At 36.4% G+C, this 19903-nt stretch overlaps 1 protein-coding gene across 1 annotated transcript in view; it reads right to left on the bottom strand.

Annotated features, from left to right (window-relative positions):
* Window positions 1-2273, bottom strand: part of astn2 (astrotactin 2) — a 407558-nt gene extending 405285 nt beyond the window's left edge. The window contains exon 1 of the mRNA XM_087790735.1: window positions 1859-2273. Within this exon, the coding sequence (XP_087646861.1) occupies window positions 1859-2273 (415 nt within the window). The remainder of the gene's footprint in view (window positions 1-1858) is intronic.
* Window positions 2274-19903: the final 17630 nt, after the last annotated feature.

Raw genomic sequence — 19903 nt, 5'->3', positions numbered from 1 at the left:
GTGGATGAGTTTACTGAGAGGGGGTGTGAGGTCTTATTTAACCACAAAATGGGGAAAGAGGGAGACAGTTGAGGGGGGAAAAAACACATGTCAAATGAGACTTTTGTTTATGGTTACTACTGTATTTCAGGTGTAAATAAGATTTAAAAGGTGGATGAGTTTACTGAGAGGGGGTGTGAGGTCTTATTTGACCACAAAATGGGGAAAGAGGGAGACAGTTGAGGGGGGAAAAAACACATGTCAATTAAGACTTTTGTTTATGGTTACTACTGTATTTCAGGTGTTAATAAGATTTAAAAGGTGGATGAGTTTTCTGAGAGGGGGAGTGAGGTCTTTTTTATCCACAAAATGGGGAAAGAGGGAGACAGTTGAGGGGGGAAAACACATGTCAAATGATACTTTTGTTTATGGTTACTACTGGATTTCAGGTTTAAATATGAGGATTTTAAAAGGTGGATGAGTTTTCTGAGAGGGGGTGTGAGGTCTTATTTAACCACAAAATGGGGAAAGAGGGAGACAGTTGAGGGGGAAAAACAAATGTCAAATGAGACTTTTGTATATGGTTACTACTGTATTTCAGGTGTAAATAAGATTTAAAAGGTGGATGAGTTTACTGAGAGGGGGTGTGTGGTCTTATTTAACCACAAAATGGGGAAAGAGAGAGACAGTTGAGGGGGAAAAACATGTCAAATAAGACTTTTGTTTATGGTTACTACTGTATTTCAGGTGTAAGTATGAGGATTTAAAAGGTGGATGAGTTTTCTGAGAGGGGGTGTGAGGTCTTATTTAACCACAAAATGGGGAAAGAGGGAGACCTTTGAGGGGAAAAAACACATGTCAAATGAGACTTTTGTTTATGGTTACTACTGTATTTCAGGTGTAAATAAGATTTAAAAAGGTGGATGACTTTACTGAGAGGGGGTGTGAGGTCCCATTTAACCACAAAATGGGGAAAGAGGGAGACAGTTGAGGAGGGGGGAAAAACATGTCAAATGAGACTTTTGTTTATGGTTACTACTGTATTTCAGGTGTAAATAGGATTTAAAAGGTGGATCAGTTTTCTGAGAGGGGGCGTGAGGTCTTATTTAACCACAAAATGGGGAAAGAGGGAGACAGTTGAGGGGGAAAAACAAATGTCAAATGAGACTTTTGTATATGGTTACTACTGTATTTCAGGTGTAAATAAGATTTAAAAGGTGGATGAGTTTACTGAGAGGGGGTGTGTGGTCTTATTTAACCACAAAATGGGGAAAGAGGGAGACAGTTGAGGAGGGGGGAAAAAAAACACATGTCAAGTGAGACTTTTGTTTATGGTTACTACTGGATTTCAGGTGTAAATAAGATTTAAAAGGTGGATGAGTTTACTGAGAGGGGGTGTGTGGTCTTATTTAACCACAAAATGGGGAAAGAGGGAGACAGTTGAGGGGGGAAAACAGATGTCAAATGAGACTTTTGTTTTATGGCTACTAGTGTATTTCAGGTGTAAGTATGAGGATTTAAAAGGTGGATGAGTTTTCTGAGAGGGGGTGTGAGGTCCCATTTAACCACAAAATGGGGAAAGAGGGAGACAGTTGAGGAGGGGGGAAAAAAACATGTCAAATGAGACTTTTGTTTATGGTTACTACTGTATTTCAGGTGTAAATAGGATTTAAAAGGTGGATGAGTTTTCTGAGAGGGGGTGTGAGGTCTCATTTAACCACAAAATGGGGAAAGAGGGAGACAGTTGAGGGGGGAAAAAACACATGTCAAATGAGACTTTTGTATATGGTTACTACTGTATTTCAGGTGTAAATAAGATTTAAAAGGTGGATGAGTTTACTGAGAGGGGGTGTGAGGTAGGTAGAAGCAGTTTTCTTACCGAGAGTGAAGTATGGGAGAGCAGTGTTGTCAAGATCATCCATGACAGAAATTCGCCCAGGTAGGTCAGTTCTAACGAATAGCAGGAGTCTCGACTCCCCACCTCCTCCAGATCCACCACCACCTCCTCCTGCTGCTCCACCTCCTCCTCCTCCAGCCGCACCGGCGGCACCTGCTCCGGCGGCGGCGGCTCCTGCCGCTGATGCTGCGCCTCCGCCCGCCACCACCATCCCCGAGGCGCCGCCGGTGAAGCTGAACTCGTTCTCCCGGAGAACCGGCAGCGTCGATACGGTGACGGTCTTGACTTCGCACGGCGGCTCCGCGTCCCCTTCCCTCTCCCGGTCCTCGTGGTCCGCGGTGGCGGCGGAGAGAAGGAGCCCCGCGAGCAGGAGGTGTGAGAGGGATCCGCGCGCCATCCCCGCTCCTCGTGTGCGGTTCCTCTCGCTTTGAGTGGGGCTCATAAAGTGTCCGTGCGCTTATATTACAGTCAGAGCGGGAGAAACGTCCAGGAGGCGGCAGCACAGGTGAAAAGCTGGCAGATCCCACTTCCATCTGTCTCTCGCTCTCTGTGGGACCGTGAAGCCATCCGTGGGCTTTTTAATTATCCAAAGAGCTGAAAAGATGTTAGGAAATATATTTATATATTCATCTCATTTCGGTTTTACGCATCATTTTTTTTTTTGAATGTGTGAACAGTTGTGCCTGGTAAATACAAATAGAATCATAACATTTGATAAATAAAGTGACTGTTTAAAGGGGGTTTTAACGCACATTTTTTCAATTAAAGTTCAAGTTCTTTTGTTTTTCAAATATACATACATATAGATGGAATTGTGGTCCTCTCAGATCCACGATGCAAAACATGAATTAGACAATGAAAATACATATATATATACATAAAAATAAATAATCAATAATTATTCTACATGCCACAACACCACATAAAGTGGTGCTTGGTTCTGTTTTTCTTTTGCTTTTTTTGTGCGTTATTTCAATTTCTTCTGTCCTTCGACCACTATTAAAAAAAATCCTGAAAATATAAGTTTCTAATTCTATCTATATTAACTGAAACTGGTTTATTCAAAAATAAAGTATTTTTAATTATAAGCCGAGTGTTGTTTATTTTTTCATAATTGCACATTTTCAGAGACAAGACTTTTATTTTTTTTTTATTTATTCAATTTCAAGTTCTTTTATTTGTCAAATGTACATACATTATAGATGGAATTGTGGAATTCTCAGATCCACGATGCAAAACATGAAGTAGACAATAAAAGGACGTTAAAAATAAATAAATAATCAATAATTATTCTACATGCCACAACACCACATAAAGTGGTACTTGGTTCTGTTTTTCTTTTGCTTATTATGTGCGTTATTTCAATTTCTTCTGTCCTTCCACCACTAACAAAAAAATCCTGGAAATATAAGTTTCTAATTCTATCAATATTACCGCCTCAATACTGACTATACATGTTTTATGATTAGGATATGACGGTGATATCTGACAACTGAAACTGGTTTATTCAAAAATAAAGTATTTTAAATTATAAGCCGAGTGTTGTTTATTTCTTCATAATTGCACATTTTCAGAAACAAGACTTTTATTTATTTTTTATTTATTCAATTTCAAGTTCTTTTATTTGTCAAATATACACACATTATAGATGGAATTGTGGTCCTCTCAGATCCACGATGCAAAACATGAAGTAGACAATAAAAGGATGTTAAAAATAAATAATCAATAATTATTCTACATGCCACAACACCACATAAAGTGGTGCTTGGTTCCGTTTTTCTTTTGCTTATTATGTGCGTTATTTCAATTTCTTCTGTCCTTCCACCACTAACAAAAAAATCTTGGAAATATAAGTTTCTATATTCTATATTACCGCCCCAATACTGACTAGACACGTTTTCTGATTCTAAAATGACGGTGATATCTGACTCATTTGAGGACACTAATGTGAAACCGTTTTTTTCAAAATGAAGTATTTGAAATGATAAGCCGGGTGTTGTTTATTTCTTCATAATTGAAGACTTTTATTTATTTTTTATTTATTCAAGTTCAAGTTCTTTTATTTGTCAAATATACATACATTATAGATGGAATTGTGGTCCTCTCAGATCCACGATGCAAAACATGAAGTAGACAATGAAAATACGTTAAAAATAAATAATCAATAATTATTTTACATGCCAGAACACCACATAAAGTGGTGCTTGGTTCTGTTTTTTTTTTTTAATTGCTTATTTTGTGCATTATTTCAATTTCTTCTGTCCTACCACAACTTAAAACCTCCTATGTTGTGTTTACAACATACTGGCAATATAAGTTTCTAATTCTATCAATATTTAGTGTTGTTTTTTTCTTTATACCGACAATACATGTTTTATGATTCTGATATGACGGTGATATCTGACACATTTGGGGACACTAATGTACATTATAATAGATTGAATTGTGGTCCTCTCAGATCCACGATGCAAAACATGAAGTAGACAATGAAAGGACGTTAAAAATAAATAAATAATAAATAATTATTCTACATGCCACAACACCACATCAAGTGGTGCTTGGTTCTGTTTTTCTTTTGCTTATTTTGTGCGTTATTTCAATTTCTTCTGTCCTTCCACTACTATCAAAAAAATCCTGGAAATATATAAGACAAGACTTTTATTAATTTTTTATTAATTCAATTTCAAGTTATTTTATTTGTCAAATATACACACATTATAGATGGAATTGTGGACCTCTCAGATCCACGATGCAAAACATGAAGTAAACAATAAAAGGACGTTAAAAATAAATAAATAATCAATAATTATTCTACATGCCACAACACCACATAAAGTGGTGCTTGGTTCTGTTTTTTTTTTTGCTTATTTTGTGCGTTATTTCAATTTCTTCTGTCCTTCCACTACTAACAAAAAAATCCTGGAAATATATAAGACAAGACTTTTATTAATTTTTTATTAATTCAATTTCATGTTATTTTATTTGTCAAATATACACACATTATAGATGAAATTGTGGTCCTCTCAGATCCACGATGCAAAACATGAAATAGACAATGAAAGGACGTTAAAAATAAATAATCAATAATTATTCTACCTGCCACAACACCACGTAAAGTGGTGCTTGGTTCTGTTTTTCTATTGCTTATTTTGTGCGTTATTTCAATTTCTTCTGTCCTTCCACCACTAACAAAAAATCCTATGTTGTTTTTACAACATACTGGCAATATAAGTTTCTAATTCTATCAATATTCAGTGTTTTTATACATGTCAAATGACAATATACGTTTTATGATTCTGATATGACTGTGATATCCGACATATATCGGGCAAATAATGTGAAACTGGTTTATTCAAAATAAAGTATTTTAAATTATAAGTCGAGTGTTGTTTATTTCTTCATAATTGCACATTTTCAGAGACATAAACGTGTATTTTATTTATTTCATTCATTCATTCTATTCTACACTGCATTCCACAACACCACATACAAATCCAGTGTTGTTTTTTCTAATACTGACCATACATGTTTTCTGATTCAAATATGACAACTAAATCTGACATATATTTAAAGGGAAACTAATGTTAAAATTGTGTGTTATCTTATCTCATTCTTTTATTCCGTACTGACACCACAAAACACACCATTCAGATTCTGAAAAACCAAACTTTCCGGACAATATTTACCAAATTTTAGACATCATCTATAGGCTACACGTGTGCAACATCATTCCATGTCATCCTCTCAGATTTACTGATATTATGTTTATCATTATAAACAACAAAAGAAATTGCTAAGTATCCAATTTTAATACTGTATGTTTCCGACTACAAACGCCGGAGAAACCTCGTAACTCAAGGACATTTAAAACGGCAACTGATGTCAAACTCCAACTTTCCTGACTTACTCAATATATAAACCAGATAGGCAATATTAAAAACTTTTTATGCATTTTTAGGGTTAACAATACAATCAATGCTTCAAATTGATATGAATTAAGGATTCAAATCAAACTTTGGATTGAAAGGTCAACTAATTTAAAACTCTCCTGACTCACTCGCATGTTTCAAATGTTGAATCTTCATCCCAAGATGCAGTAAGTCCCTCATCATGACCATGTTTTCAACTTATTCCTTTATAAAGTTTGTCTGAAATGTGGGCGAACGAGTGGAGTCCATATTGACATAATATTGGCTTCACTCCTCCTAGAGTCAGCTGTAATCACGCCCCGCTTTGTTTATACAACGAGTCCCTTCGAGGTGAATATTTCCTTGATTGATGACATGCTGTGAAAAATAAATAATTATAAGGTGTGTTTTGATTATTTTTATTATATTAATTATTCTATACATCCCACAATGTGTGTGTTATCATATTTCATTATTTTATTCTGTACTGACTCCACAAAACATTTCTGATTCTGAAACTTTCCTGACAATATTCACCTGATTTTAGACTCTATAGACTATATGTATTTAATTCCGTTCCATGTCATCCTCTCACAATTTAAAGCAATCATTAGTATTATTATACTTTAAAGTATATACTTTATTGAATATTGTTTTGATTGTTTAAGCGCTTTGTGACCCTGGTCTGGAAAAGCGCCATACAAATACAAATTACTTACTTACCATTATTGAACTACTGGCCGAGTTTCCGATGTAATACTGTACGTTTTGTAAGTAAAGTCAGAGAAAACCGCTCAATAAAATACAACCTCAGAAAATTAAAAACTACATTTTTAATGGTAGAAATGTACGTCCCAGGATTATCAATAAATATTATCCCAATTGAATACCACAGTATACAGAGGGTGAGCATCACATCACAGGTTTACAGGGACAGACAACTGCTCACACATATACGCAAACGTTGAGATAAATAAAAGTAGGATTAAGACTTTAGTAATATTGTAATGAGTACAGTAAAAATGTTGTGAATGTACGAAAAAAAATTATGAATTAAGTAATATTGGTATTCTGTTAGGGTGTCATCCGGTGCTTACAGGGTTGGAAGTCCAGGTCCATGTGGAGCTGGATTTTTCAATGCTATCATGGAGAGAGATTAGCCTTAAATGTTCTGGTGGTGATTTGTATATTCATTTAGTTCAAAGTTAATTAAGCCACATATAAAAAAAACTAATAAATATCTAATGCATGCAAGACGTTTGAGTCTAGCTTGAAGAAAATTAAAAACATTTCCACAGGATTCCCTGATTCCTGAAGCATCCTTGACCGTCAAAACCTTTTCAAATATGAAAGTGAAATGTCTTCTCTCGTGAAGAGAGTCACCTGAGAACACCCTTGATCCCACTCAATAACCCCGACAAGGAATAAATCATCTGCACTGGCTGGAAAAGTAGCATAGATGCATCACAGCATGAATTCTTTGTCTCTTAAAATGAAGCCAAATAAGTCGGTGACAAATCTTTGCCAAGACAAGGATGGGGACACCATGGGGGTGTGATCACCTTTTCCTCGTCTTGTCATCAACAATTCCGGGAAGTCGTACTGAAATCTGATCATAAATATTCAGTTATTCGCCAACATGCAGATAGCTAAAGCATAGCACTCTTAGCTGATTTAAAAACGACCAAGAAAAAAAAAATTTAAAAGGTGATTAACTAACAATTAGTCTTAAATGCTTCGGTTCTCTTCCCTTTTCTTTTCTTTACGGAGCTTCAAACATGACATGGTAAAAATAAAATGAATTTGTGGCCAATAAATAAGTAAAATCTTTTAATTTATGGTTGGAGAAAAGGTATCACATGCCCGAATAATACTTAAGTTTAAGGTGACCTAATTATATATCGGTCTTTCTTATGTGGTTCTAACTTAGTTGAGCACATATTCCTTCCACCCAAAAAATACATTTAACCAGGGATACTATCTTATCTGAAGCATTTCACGATAAAATTATCAGCAAAAATTACATCAACAACATAATTGTCTAGGAGTTCTGTTTAAATATTCAGATTATTAACAAAATACAATGTAATATCCCTCTTCTAGTCCAACGAATCGTAGGAAAAGTAGATTCTTTAGAATAAACTTTCTGGTGTCAGTTGTGTGAGAATATAAATGTCTAAAAATACAGAGTTAGACTATTTTTCAAGGATTTGTTTTTCCTTGAACCATTGTTGCATCCATACATCTTAATTCATTTTCTATGCATTTTGTATTTTTTCCAGTTTAAAATTCCTAACATTTATTATATAGAGCAATTAAACCTTATTTTACTATTCTGTTTTTTACTTTGAATAGCATGACATTGTGTTCTGTTTTCAGGAGAAAAATGGGGAAAAAAGAGGCAAGGAATTGGACTACACAAATGTGAAGACTGACTTTCACAGAGTCCGTACCACGAGAAAAGAATCACTTTATGCATTGCAATTAAAACGTAAAGACCAGCAACTGGTATATATAGATTTTCTTTTTAGGCTTACTTGATCCTGAGTCTTTGGGCTACTGACTTGGGTTTTAATCAGTTCTGGATTTTTATAGAAAATATGAAGTCTGACTTTCTGATATGCCCCAGAAGGACAAAGGCACGGTAATTTTGGCAAGTTATGAACATACTCCAAGCAGACAGTGAAATGATTTTTTTACCTCCTTTTTCAAATATAGTTACCTAGATATATTAATATTACCTCACTGATTGCATTTATTATGCTGCGATGAGGATAGAACAGTAACCAACTAGCTCTGTGATTCAGAAAGTATTCAGATAGACATGTAAACTCTGTTCTTAATTCTCCTTGCAAGTAAAACGTGCAACTTTAAACCAGATCTGAATTCAATTCTTTGTTTAAGAATAAATCGCTGAGGCGGATTACTAACCTGACGATTTGGAAATTATCAAAGGTTGCTACCGAGTCATTATTTTTAATTAAAGTGATTTCAAACAGCTTCCATAGACCCATCTTACGATCCCTTTTGTCATTTTTTTCTCAAGTCGATTCCATCTTGTTGCATCATCACAAGTAGAATCATCAACCAAATGTTTTATGAGTTCAGGTTTAAGAGAGACATGGGCACCTTTGAGTTGTCTTGCTTTTTGGTTTCATCATGTTTCATTCGTAAAAACATCTTTTTTTTAAATACATCAAGCACAGATATGTGGGGCCTTGTATCAGAGTTTGCTTTCATAGGCTCATCTGTGGTAACACCTGCGTTTTCTAACATGGCACACCTACCTCTTGTGATTTGTGGCAACATCTGGATTCCACCTCTGTCAACATGAATCAAGCTGTGCTTCATTCATTTACCTGGATCAGTCTGTCAGTCTCCCTTAACGAAAACAAGTTAACACAGGGTCACAACCAGCTTCAGACATCCGTGGATGCACCTGGATATTTGTTCAAGACCGACAATATGTGGTTGACATTTACGGTGTGTTAGAGGCCAGTGAACTCAGGTGGATATAGAATATAAAAGTTCTTGACTAGAAAGAACCAAAACAATTCTTGGCTGATATATATCTATATCTATATCTAGATATAGATATATATGCCTGTTTGGTTGGACAAAGTTAGCATGCGTGTTAGCATGCTTGGGTATTTGTTTAACCAGTATTCCATATAATAGCTCTTATGCAGGTAAAGGATATCCCGGGTTTTGGTTTAAGTTTGAAGCTGAAATTCAGGAACAAATCACTTATTTTAACATGTCTGGATGAATCAAATACAGTCTATGTTAAGTTAAATTACTTCATTTCACTTTACTGGTTTTAAGTTACTTTTTCAGAAGAAGTTATTTATCACTTTCATTCATACACACCATGTAGTCCGGGGGCAAAATGGGGAAAAGTTTCTTAACTTCCTGCTTTTATAACCTGGATGGTATCATCAGTGGGGTCATCGGGTGTTACCATCTCTGGAGGGGGGTTATTAATGTGGAAATGACTATGGTTTTGATATTATGTGATGTGTTTTGAGCATAGATGTGCGTGCGTGCAATATTTGTATGTGAATTCCCTGTGAGTTATGAAGTGAAGATTAATAATATGAGTGCTTACTGAGAAGATTTACCTGTCTTACCTGCTGCTTGGTTGAGTCCAGGTGGATTCAGGTAATTGGGTCTTCCCACATGCAGGGCGGGGCAGTTGAGTTTGGTGTCAGAGTGAGAAAGGATACCTGATGTGGTTTGCTTTAACTTTCAGGTATGTTTTTTTATTTTTTCAATCACTGTTCATTTGTTTATAAAATACACTTGCCTCATTCACTCAGGCCAACCCTACAACATTTGGACTAATCCAATTTGGAAATGTGCTTTATGGTTATAATTGATGTTTATTTCCACTAAAAAAACATTTAAGGTAAAAAAAAGAATTCAGGTTCCATTTTTTTATGAAGACCTATGAAAGCTCTTTAGAAGGGTTCGGATAAAAATGTGTACTAAGAGAAGTGTGTCTCCCAGATACGTTCTTATCTGACCATTGTTTTATTATTTGTAAAAGTGAAGGATATTCATTTCCATATATATATATATAAATATATATATATATCATTTTTGTTGCTAAGAAGTCTGTCAACAGTAGATACGCTCCATCTTACTTGTCCTTCTTAGTAAAATATCCTCGTAAGATAAGCCTTACCCTCATTTTTCTTTCACTGCATTTTTAAAAGGGTTCCTAAGACGATCGTAGCACTTAAGAGCTTCTTAAGCAATCTGGGAAACCTGGCCAATGTGAGGCTTCATGGAGCATTGTCTTCATCTTCAGAGCCTACTATATACTGCAGATGTCACTCTTTATTGTATAATCTTTGGCTTTGAGAACATGTTTTTTATATTACAAAAAAACTTCTGTTTTGAAGCTTCATCAGACCGGTCACTTTTGCACAGCAGTAGCATTCTGGAATTTGCATCAACAAAACACTTAAAATGGAAAAACATTTTTATAACAGCAGCTTTAATGGGCTTTACTGTCATGTCATTTGTGTCCTCTTGTCTCACTTCCTGGTTTTATTGTGAAGCCCTGATCCCTGTGTGTTTCAGTCTTGTCAACTTCCTCTTGTGCTTCTGACCCGTTTGCCTTGATTTGTGTCACCTGTGTCTTCGTCTCACCTGTTCCCCTTGATTGTGTTTAAAAACTATGCTTTTTAGTGACGTCAAAGATTTGCTGACACATTGAAATTAGTGACAGAACCATGAAAAATATTTGATTATTCATTTAATCATTAAATAATATACATTACACTTTTTTAGGTCTTGGTTCAATAGGTTATGTGCCATCATTTTAATATGGTTTAATAAACATTGAACCAGAACCGGCCCTTGGCCTGTAGCAAATTAGTTTTTTTTGGCCTCTGATGTATTTGACTTTGACATCCCTGAGTTAATTCTCTACTCATTTTCCCTGCCTGTGCATTTGGGTTTCCTCCCGCGAGTCCTGACAGTTGCAGAGGTATTTGGGGTTTTTTAAGTGTCTTTTGGGACAAAGACGAAGGTCACTGAGCTCCAGTCGCTACATTAAAATGAACAAACATGTTTGTCTATAACTCTAAAAAGCACCACGTTACTGTGAAACCTTTAGTCCTCTCTGTCCATTTTTTAAATCTTAAAACAGACTTTTATTCTTCGGCTTTTCACACAGCATGAGACGCGGAGCTGTTTTTTGTGTTTTTTACTTTGTTTTATTAGATATTGTTTTACTTTGTGTGTTTTAACTGTGCTTTCTTAGCACTTTCATGTCACTGTACAGCACTTAGTATCGACTGTTACGACTGTTTTTTTTAGTGATTGAGTGCGAGTAAAAAAATGAGTGAAATTTGAATTTTCCTTATAATACATAATCATGTTTCCTAAAATAATTTTACATCATTTACTATGATGGTGTTTTTTTGTGTTGTGAGTAAAGAATGAAATAATACAACACACAAAATAAGCAAAAAACCGCCAATTATTGTGTAAAAAAACAATTTATATTGTGACATATTTCTGTACTGTATACATCTATAATATATGTATATTTGCATGTATTTTGCTTTCCACCTTTAAGTTGAGTTTAAGTATGTATGCATACACTCTGTCTTGTCATCTAATATTTACTGTAATTTACACATTAACTGCTAAAATGAATTGTATACAAAGTGCTAAGTTGGTTCAGATCAAAATGACAAGGAATACTTTTGGAAAAAAAAAACATCTGGACATGATGAATCTGATAAAACCATCTTTGAATCTACAGGATTAGCAGTTGAGAAGAAATACTTTAAAGGGGCCTTAAGGTGAACATTATCGTCTACTTTAATACAGCTGTTTTTACCTCGTCGGTCCTAAAAGAGGACAAAACGAGTTTTTTTTTTTTGTGTGTGAGTGACACTTTTATCTCGCCGCTTGTGTTCCCAACATGAAAAGTGCTGCTCCAGCGATTTGCATAAGAACATTTTCTCCCCTTTTACCTTTTGTTTAGCTGACATTTAATTCAGTCTGACAAGACTTCCTTACAGTCGGCCACAGTGATTAGCCCAAAGAGCAAATTTGACAGGCTTTGTGGCGCTCATTGTGAAAGCGCTGACACCGTGGTGCGTCCCAGCGTGGGCTAATAGAGCCACCGCCATAGTTCTGCAGACACGCTGATAGATTTCATCGAACACAGTCTTTCCTTTAATGGCCGGACGGTAACAAGACATCAGATAGCGATTGATTGATGGCGGCGTGTGTCGAGGGGGTGGCGGAGAGCTCCGAGCTGCAACCTAAACAAACGAACGGAAAGGGGAAAAAGGAGATTGTTATTAGCTGATGGAAGGCTTTTAAACAGTCTGTGGTTGGTAATATGAGATTTATTGCTCTGGAAATTGCTTTGACCCGCACGCAGTGGCAGAGTCTGACTTGCAAAATTGAATTTGATGGACAACAAGCGAACGTCTACTGCACCTAGATAGATGTGGTTAAACAGATTTCCGCGGCGTAATGAGGGAACGATTTGGCCTCTTTTTTCTCCAGGCCGCTTCTATCAACAGCACCAGGCGTGTTTGATGCCAGTTCACAACTGAAGTTATTTCCTCAGACTCGACCGACGCCTGCAGGATTTCCTCGTTTATTGTGAAGAAACAAAGGAAGCAGATTTGCATCAAAGAGTTTTCTGTGTTACACAACATTTTATTTTACTTTTTTTAAATGAATAAAAAGTGCTGGGTAGGCAAGCTTCACAGTGTCTCATGATAACTTTTGGGATTGAAGCAATTTTAGCAAAACATTTGACCTTTAGAATTTGATACCTTTGCCATTTTCCTTAATCCACCGTAAGCAGGTATTAGTCTATATAAAAGTCTCTCTTTTTTTTTGTTGGGGTTTAATGTCAGTCATCAGACCTTAAGTTACTAACTTTAATTGAATATGTTTATAGTACATTTCTAGAGTATTTTTAAGTTTCGGATCTTGTCGCTGGGGAGTTTTTTTATTATCCTGGACGTCTACCTGCGTGTTGACCCATATTTCTTTAGAAAGCTACATAATGCAACATTTTAACATGATTAGTTTTTCATACTGTCTGTAATAATTGGTTTAATTTGAAATGACGATGTCCTTCAGTTTGTAACCTTGTCTCGGGTGTCATGTGTCTTTGAGTGTCATGTGACCACCTAATTGCTTTACAGCATTTGGTCAGAGACTGTATTTTTTATTTTAAGTACTTGGAGACTTTTTAAAGTCACTGGGAAAATGAGCAGAAACTGACATCAAGAACCTTACTCTCGTTTTGCAAACTAATTTACTATATTGCAGCTACACTACTCGGACACAAGGGGGTGACATAAACACTACTTTAAATCCTATAGATTAGGCATTTAAAGGGAAATGTATATGTTGATTGTGTCTCTTAAATTGATCTTGGACCTCTATTGTACTTATCTTGGAGAGGAAGACAACATGTAAGTGAGTCAGGAGAGTTGGGTTATAAAGATAATTGGGGTTGTATGATACAGTTTCAACTAGGGTCAGGGTGATAAAAGTAACTAACGATTCGATACTGTGATTAAATGTATCCCCTGATAATGATAATATCACACTACATGCATGCAAAGCTCATCAACCATACTGTATATCACAATATACAGTACATTGCTTTGATTTGTTTTTTGTTCATATTTTTTGTCATTCTTATACTGTATCTGTTCTTCTTTAGGCCTACTTAACCCATATTCACGGGATTAGCACCCCCCACAAACAAATCAGAAGAGATTTAGTACAGAGAGTAGACAGTAGATTTGATAAACTGCTTGACTTAAACCAAGCATCTTCAACAGTCGAGGCAAACTGACCAAACTCCACAAAAGAAGCTCCCATTGGGTTCTCTGATAAGGGTATTGAATATCCTGAAAAAAAAAGCTGAACTTGCAGGAGCTTTTTCTCCTCACTATTTTGGTAATTGATTAGCTTAAGTTGTCTGGAGGCTGCCCCAGTTCTGCAGGTGTAAACAAAAAAGCTGCTCCGTCTGAAACTGGGTTACACCTGCAGGACAAACAATCTTACCCACGCACACGTGCACTGTCAACTTCAGCAAACAAATTGTTTTATGTTTCCCCAAAGCTTTTAGCATTCGGCGATAAGACTTTATTTTAATTTTATTTCTTTTTAATTAAAAAAAACAAGTTGGGGTTTAACCTTGACAAATTTTCTTTAAAAAAAAAACGCATCACTGCAGGTTATTTAATTATAATGATAAATGTGTTTCTATCCAATGATTACGTTTTACTTCAGTTTGCATTTTTTATTTGCACTGAACCAGCACATTTGAAAGGGTGAGGTGAGACTTCCTGACCGTATGTTTATTTATATCAGCCTTCTGTTCAGCTGCACAATCAATTCTATACTATAATGTACAACTATGTGCATCTTTTATTTGTGTAAAATAATGGCTGATGATGGATGATAACCTGTGACTCTGTTTGAACCCTCCCTTGATGTGTGTTTTGTTTTTGGAGCTTGTTTTATTGTTCCCAATAAATGTCTCTAGGAATGATACAAATTATCCGATTGATATCCACATGTTCTTCTAATTAGTCACGGGTGATTCTCATCGAGTGTTGCCACAGCGAGTCGGCCTCCTCTGACACCCTCTCTCCTCTCCACATGTTCAAACAATCTGGATTTCTTAGCTCAAATTATCCTCTCCATGAATACACTCATTTGTAATACTTTCTAGTAGTCATGGGCTTGATAAAGCTTCATGAAGCACATTCCACTAATTTAAGACTGGATCATGTAGGGGTTTCAAAGTTTATATTATTACTACACGTGTAACCAAAGCTTCGAACCGTTGTGTAACCGGTTTCACAAGATTTATGATCTCCCATGTGCCATCTTTCTATCCAGGCAGTCCAACCATCACTTCCAGCCCATTCAGCAGTTAGAAAAAACATGTCAACCTAAATTTAATAGGCCGCAAACTAAGCCAAGATAACGGATAAATCAGAGAACATAATTAACGTTTTTTTGGGGGCTGTAAGGCACATTTTAAATGCTTTAATTTTCAAAAACAAATGACCAGTATGCCTTTATAAGCTTTAAATTCAGGTTGTTTCAAACCAATATCACGTTGCTCAAATATCTATCAAAATGTTGGTAAACGTCAAAGCCGCACCATGATTCACTAGAGCATTACTCGTTGTGGGTAATACTACGGAACCACTATACTTGTATTGTAATTTAACACCCTTTTTTTAAACCATGTATAATTACAACAAACACTTAAAGTACAGGCCAAAAGTTTGCGCTGACTCTTTCATTCAATGTTTTTTCTTGATTCTCAAGACTTTTATATCGTAGATTATCACTGAAGGCATCAACACTATGAATGAATACATGTGAAATGTTGTATTCGACAAAGAAAGTTGAGTTTCTTTTAGGTAGTCACCTTTTTTTTATAGTGACTGCTCTGCAAGGCTTTTTCTTGATGAATTCACAAGGTAGTCTGACATGGTTTTCACTTCACAGATGTGTCTTTTCAGGGTTACTTTGTTTAATTTCCTGACTTTATATTGGAGTCGAAGCCATCAGTTGCCGACAGCTTTATTGGACAACTGGTGGAATTCATATTATGACAAGAACCAATCAGCTAAATTAACATTAACGAGTGACCATCATTACTTTAAGAAACGAAGGTCAGCCAGACATGGAAAATTGCAAAAAAAACTTGAGCCCATAACTTAAACCACAGTCTGAGTTGCTCATCACATTAGCAGAAGTAAAGGAAAGGAGTAAAAAAAACTATTATTGCCAAGTAATGGAATGTTTTTTAGATAATGAAATAAAAAACAAATTGAACAATCTTAAATATACAATACAATTAATGAAAATAAAACAAGAGACAATTACAATAAAGTTGTATAATTACATTTCTAGTCGTCCCTAATGAAAGTTTTCTTCAGTTTTTTGCACTTTGTATCAGAGATTTTAGCTCTTTAATATATGATTCTGTAAAACCAAACACAATAATCTGACAACTTAATTATTTTGCATTAATGTAAAGGATTGTTTTGGTCTGCATTGTAGCAATAAAGTAGCCCTACAAGATAATAAACCTCATATAAAAGAAGCACTTTTGTCACGGTGCCAGCAAGTTGAATTTTAAAAAAAAGTACATTTTTTGTCAGTTGGTCATATTGGTCTGTCGACACACTGTCAGAGGTTTTGTCCCGAGAGTTGGCCACGATTTAGTTACCCTGTGCCTTTCAGGACAAGCTGGAGCGTCTCCCAGGGCGATCTGCGACTGCTGAAGTGGAACCATGGAGCCCGGCTTCATGCGGCGTTTGTCATTCAGATCCACGTCCCAGCTCATTGATAGTCCTGCATATCAGCGACGAGGGCCTCAAGTATTAGAAAACCTACCTCAGCTGGAACCGACCCCCCCTTTTTTTTTCGCTCGCATCCTTATCTAGCGGCCCCCGTCCCGATCTGCCAGGTCAGCTGTCACCGCGGTTTACTGTTCGCATCTCGGCCCACTGACTCGCCCGTCCATTTGTCTCGCCGCTGACAGCTGGGATAGGTGGGACAGTCGGGCAAGGTCAGAGTGATGGCCTTCCTCTTATTACTCCTGCCTCGCTTCTTCCCATTCTTCTTCTTCTCCCGCCGCCTGGATTCCGCAAACCCCGACCGTCACCGGGATGAAAGGAAAATCGTATTATATTGTTTACTTCCAACATATTTTATCGCAGCCTTTACAGCTGCGTTTAATCTCGAGATTAATTTGTGTGCCAAACGGCGCCTTTGTGCGTCGTGAAGCTTCACCGTACTCCACTGAACCATGAAAGTGTGACGAGGCTTTCGCAGGCGGCGCCGCTCATTCCTAAACAATATGATGATGATTACACAAAATAAAGGGAATATTCCCTTCGCAATATAAACCGGCAAATATTGGGGGGAAAAAATGAGCACAAAGCAAATGTTACTTTATGACTCCATTGTTTCTCCAGATATTGTCGTAAGCTGATGCAAGCGAAGATGGCGCAGAGGAAATTCTCTCCAGGTTTTGAAATGATTTCCCTGAGCAGATATTTTAATTGTTAGAAACTGGTGATAGTTTTTGTTTTGTGTGTGTGTGTGTATTTTCGATGAAAGCTAAACTTTAAATAAAATCGCAGAATATATTTATTTTAAATGAATGAAATAAGCGACAAAAATGGGATAGTTTAGGTCATTTTCCTATGTCGAAGCAAATGACTCATTTTTTAAACCTCTCTGTTGTGAACTGTAGGGGGCGCAATCACAGTTGCAGGTGAGAGTGAACATCAGACAACCTAACAAATGAATAGCAATGTAACAATTCAAAATATCCAATATCTCAAAGTAAAAAAACAAAGCGTCAACTGAACCTGCAGAATAAAACAGGGGAATTAAAAAAAAAAGAAGAAAAACACGGCAGTCAAAACACTCGCAAATAAATGACGAAAAAACACTAAGAGCTAAAATGTAAAATATAAGAAATCCAACAAGTATAATACAAGGAAAGGAACGAGAGAAACTACTACAAAACAGCGCTGTCTTTTTGATAGATTTGATCTCACACAGGGGTCTGGTAGGTTGGGTTTTTGATTGATGCTGTGGTCCAGCCGTATGCCATTAGTAGACTCCATTAAGGGAATGTGAAAAGGGAAAACAGGAAGTGAGAGTACAAAATAAAAAAGTTTATACATGTATACTTAACAGGAGTAGATAATAAAAGAGCAGCAATCGATGCTTTAACGTCACGTGAATTCAAGAAAATTCAAAACCTACACAACACAGAAGAAAAGATTGCAATAATGTAGAGTTTTCAAATCAATGATCTTGAAATCGGTAAATATTAAAAGCTTATATTAGATAAGATACTTCATCAAATCCACAACTTTGAATACAAACCTTGCTGGCCATGTGATAAGATCAAAACGTTACTGAACACATGTTTGCTTGAGATGTTTTGCTCTTTCAAGGTTCCTTGTGGAGTCTCTCATCGGCTTCAAGGAAGACTTTTCAAGTGACCTTGGAAGAATGTTTTGTGTAAAAAGGTAACCTTGGAAGATGGTGGGAGATATTGTAAATGTCTTTCGGTAACACATCACCGTGAAGTTATATAGAGGTGTGTTGGATATGCTGCCTTTGTGTTGTTCTTTTTAATTTAAAGCAATATCTTTAAAACATTGTCAAGACGAGGGACTGGGTGTATCTTGGAGAAGAGGAGCAACAGTCTGGAAGGATTTCTCTTCTCAGGAACCATCAGTAGATTCTGATCCACAGACCTCAGAGCCCGAGCTGGGGTGTAAGTCTGGATCAGAATCTACTGATGGAAGGTCTGACCATGAATAGATCAGAAAGTAAGAACCAGAATTTTAAAGTTGATCCTGAAAGAAAATGTCAGCCAGTGAAGATTAATAAGGATCGTAGAAATGTGAGTTCTTCTACTAGAGCGAGTCAGAATTCTTGCTGCAGAGTTTTGTATTTATTGCGGGCGAGACAGTTTGAACACCACAATAAACGGTTACAAGAGTCTAAACAAGATTATAAACTCCAGATCATGTTGTGACATAATTTGACTACATTTTAGAGATTATGGTCACCATATCTTGGTTTTCATTTGTTGTTGGGGGTTTCAGAACATAAACCACTTGATAAACTAGATTAATAATTAATCTGTTATTGTAGTGACATATGTTAAAAGTGCTTAAACTACACATGCATGTATAGCAACATCAACAACACCGATGAAATTAATAATAATAATAAGATGGTATATGTATGCACCCACAGACATAAATAATGTTTATTAAAATGCCATTAATAGCAAAATCCTTTTTTAAAAAGAAGATATTGGTTACAAAAAGGCTCCCAATATATTTAATTAGTTAATACATTTTCACACTGTTTTTCCAGTTATTCAAATAAGTCTAAAATGTAACCATTAAAGTTTTTTTTTTTTAATTGACCAGGAACAAGTTTCTTTTTTTCCAGGCTCATCATAACGACAGACGTTTGTTTGGTATCTTTTCATAGACATCATGCTACTGTTCCATCTATTTAACAATTCTACCTCCGACTCTCGGCTGTTTGAAGCCTCTCCAGCTCTCAAGTCTGGTATTTATGCTTCTTGTCATGCTGCCTTGCTTGTTAAACCGCCTTTTTTTTTTTTTTTTCTCATTTTCTCCGACTCCTTGCCATGACGTCAAGACGGCGAATACTAATAAGCTTCTTTTAAATTGCTGTAGGACATTCCAGACGATCTCCTTCAAATGATTTGGTTCGTAAACACAAGGCTCGGCCCCTGCAAACCTTGTTTACACCGGCTGGTCATGCATACGTTCCACGGGGTTTGAAACAAGAGAAAAACCTCTTGCTGCTTAATAATGATGCAGCGCAGATCATTGGAGCAGTACTCTATCTCTTTTATCTGCTCGTGGAACACTCCGCTATCTACTCCACTGCCCTTGGCTAATCAGCGAGACCCCAGCCCCAATTTGCAGCTCCTGACATGATACTCCCACACACTGACTGCTGTAAAATCTCGCCGACTCATTAGAAGGACGCCCGACGCAATTAGTGCAACGGCTAGTTA

This window comes from Callionymus lyra, chromosome 5 (genome assembly GCF_982586985.1).
Source record: "Callionymus lyra chromosome 5, fCalLyr1.hap1.1, whole genome shotgun sequence".
In the NCBI taxonomy this organism is placed as follows: domain Eukaryota; kingdom Metazoa; phylum Chordata; class Actinopteri; order Syngnathiformes; family Callionymidae; genus Callionymus; species Callionymus lyra.
This window is presented reverse-complemented; position numbering and strand designations above follow the sequence as displayed.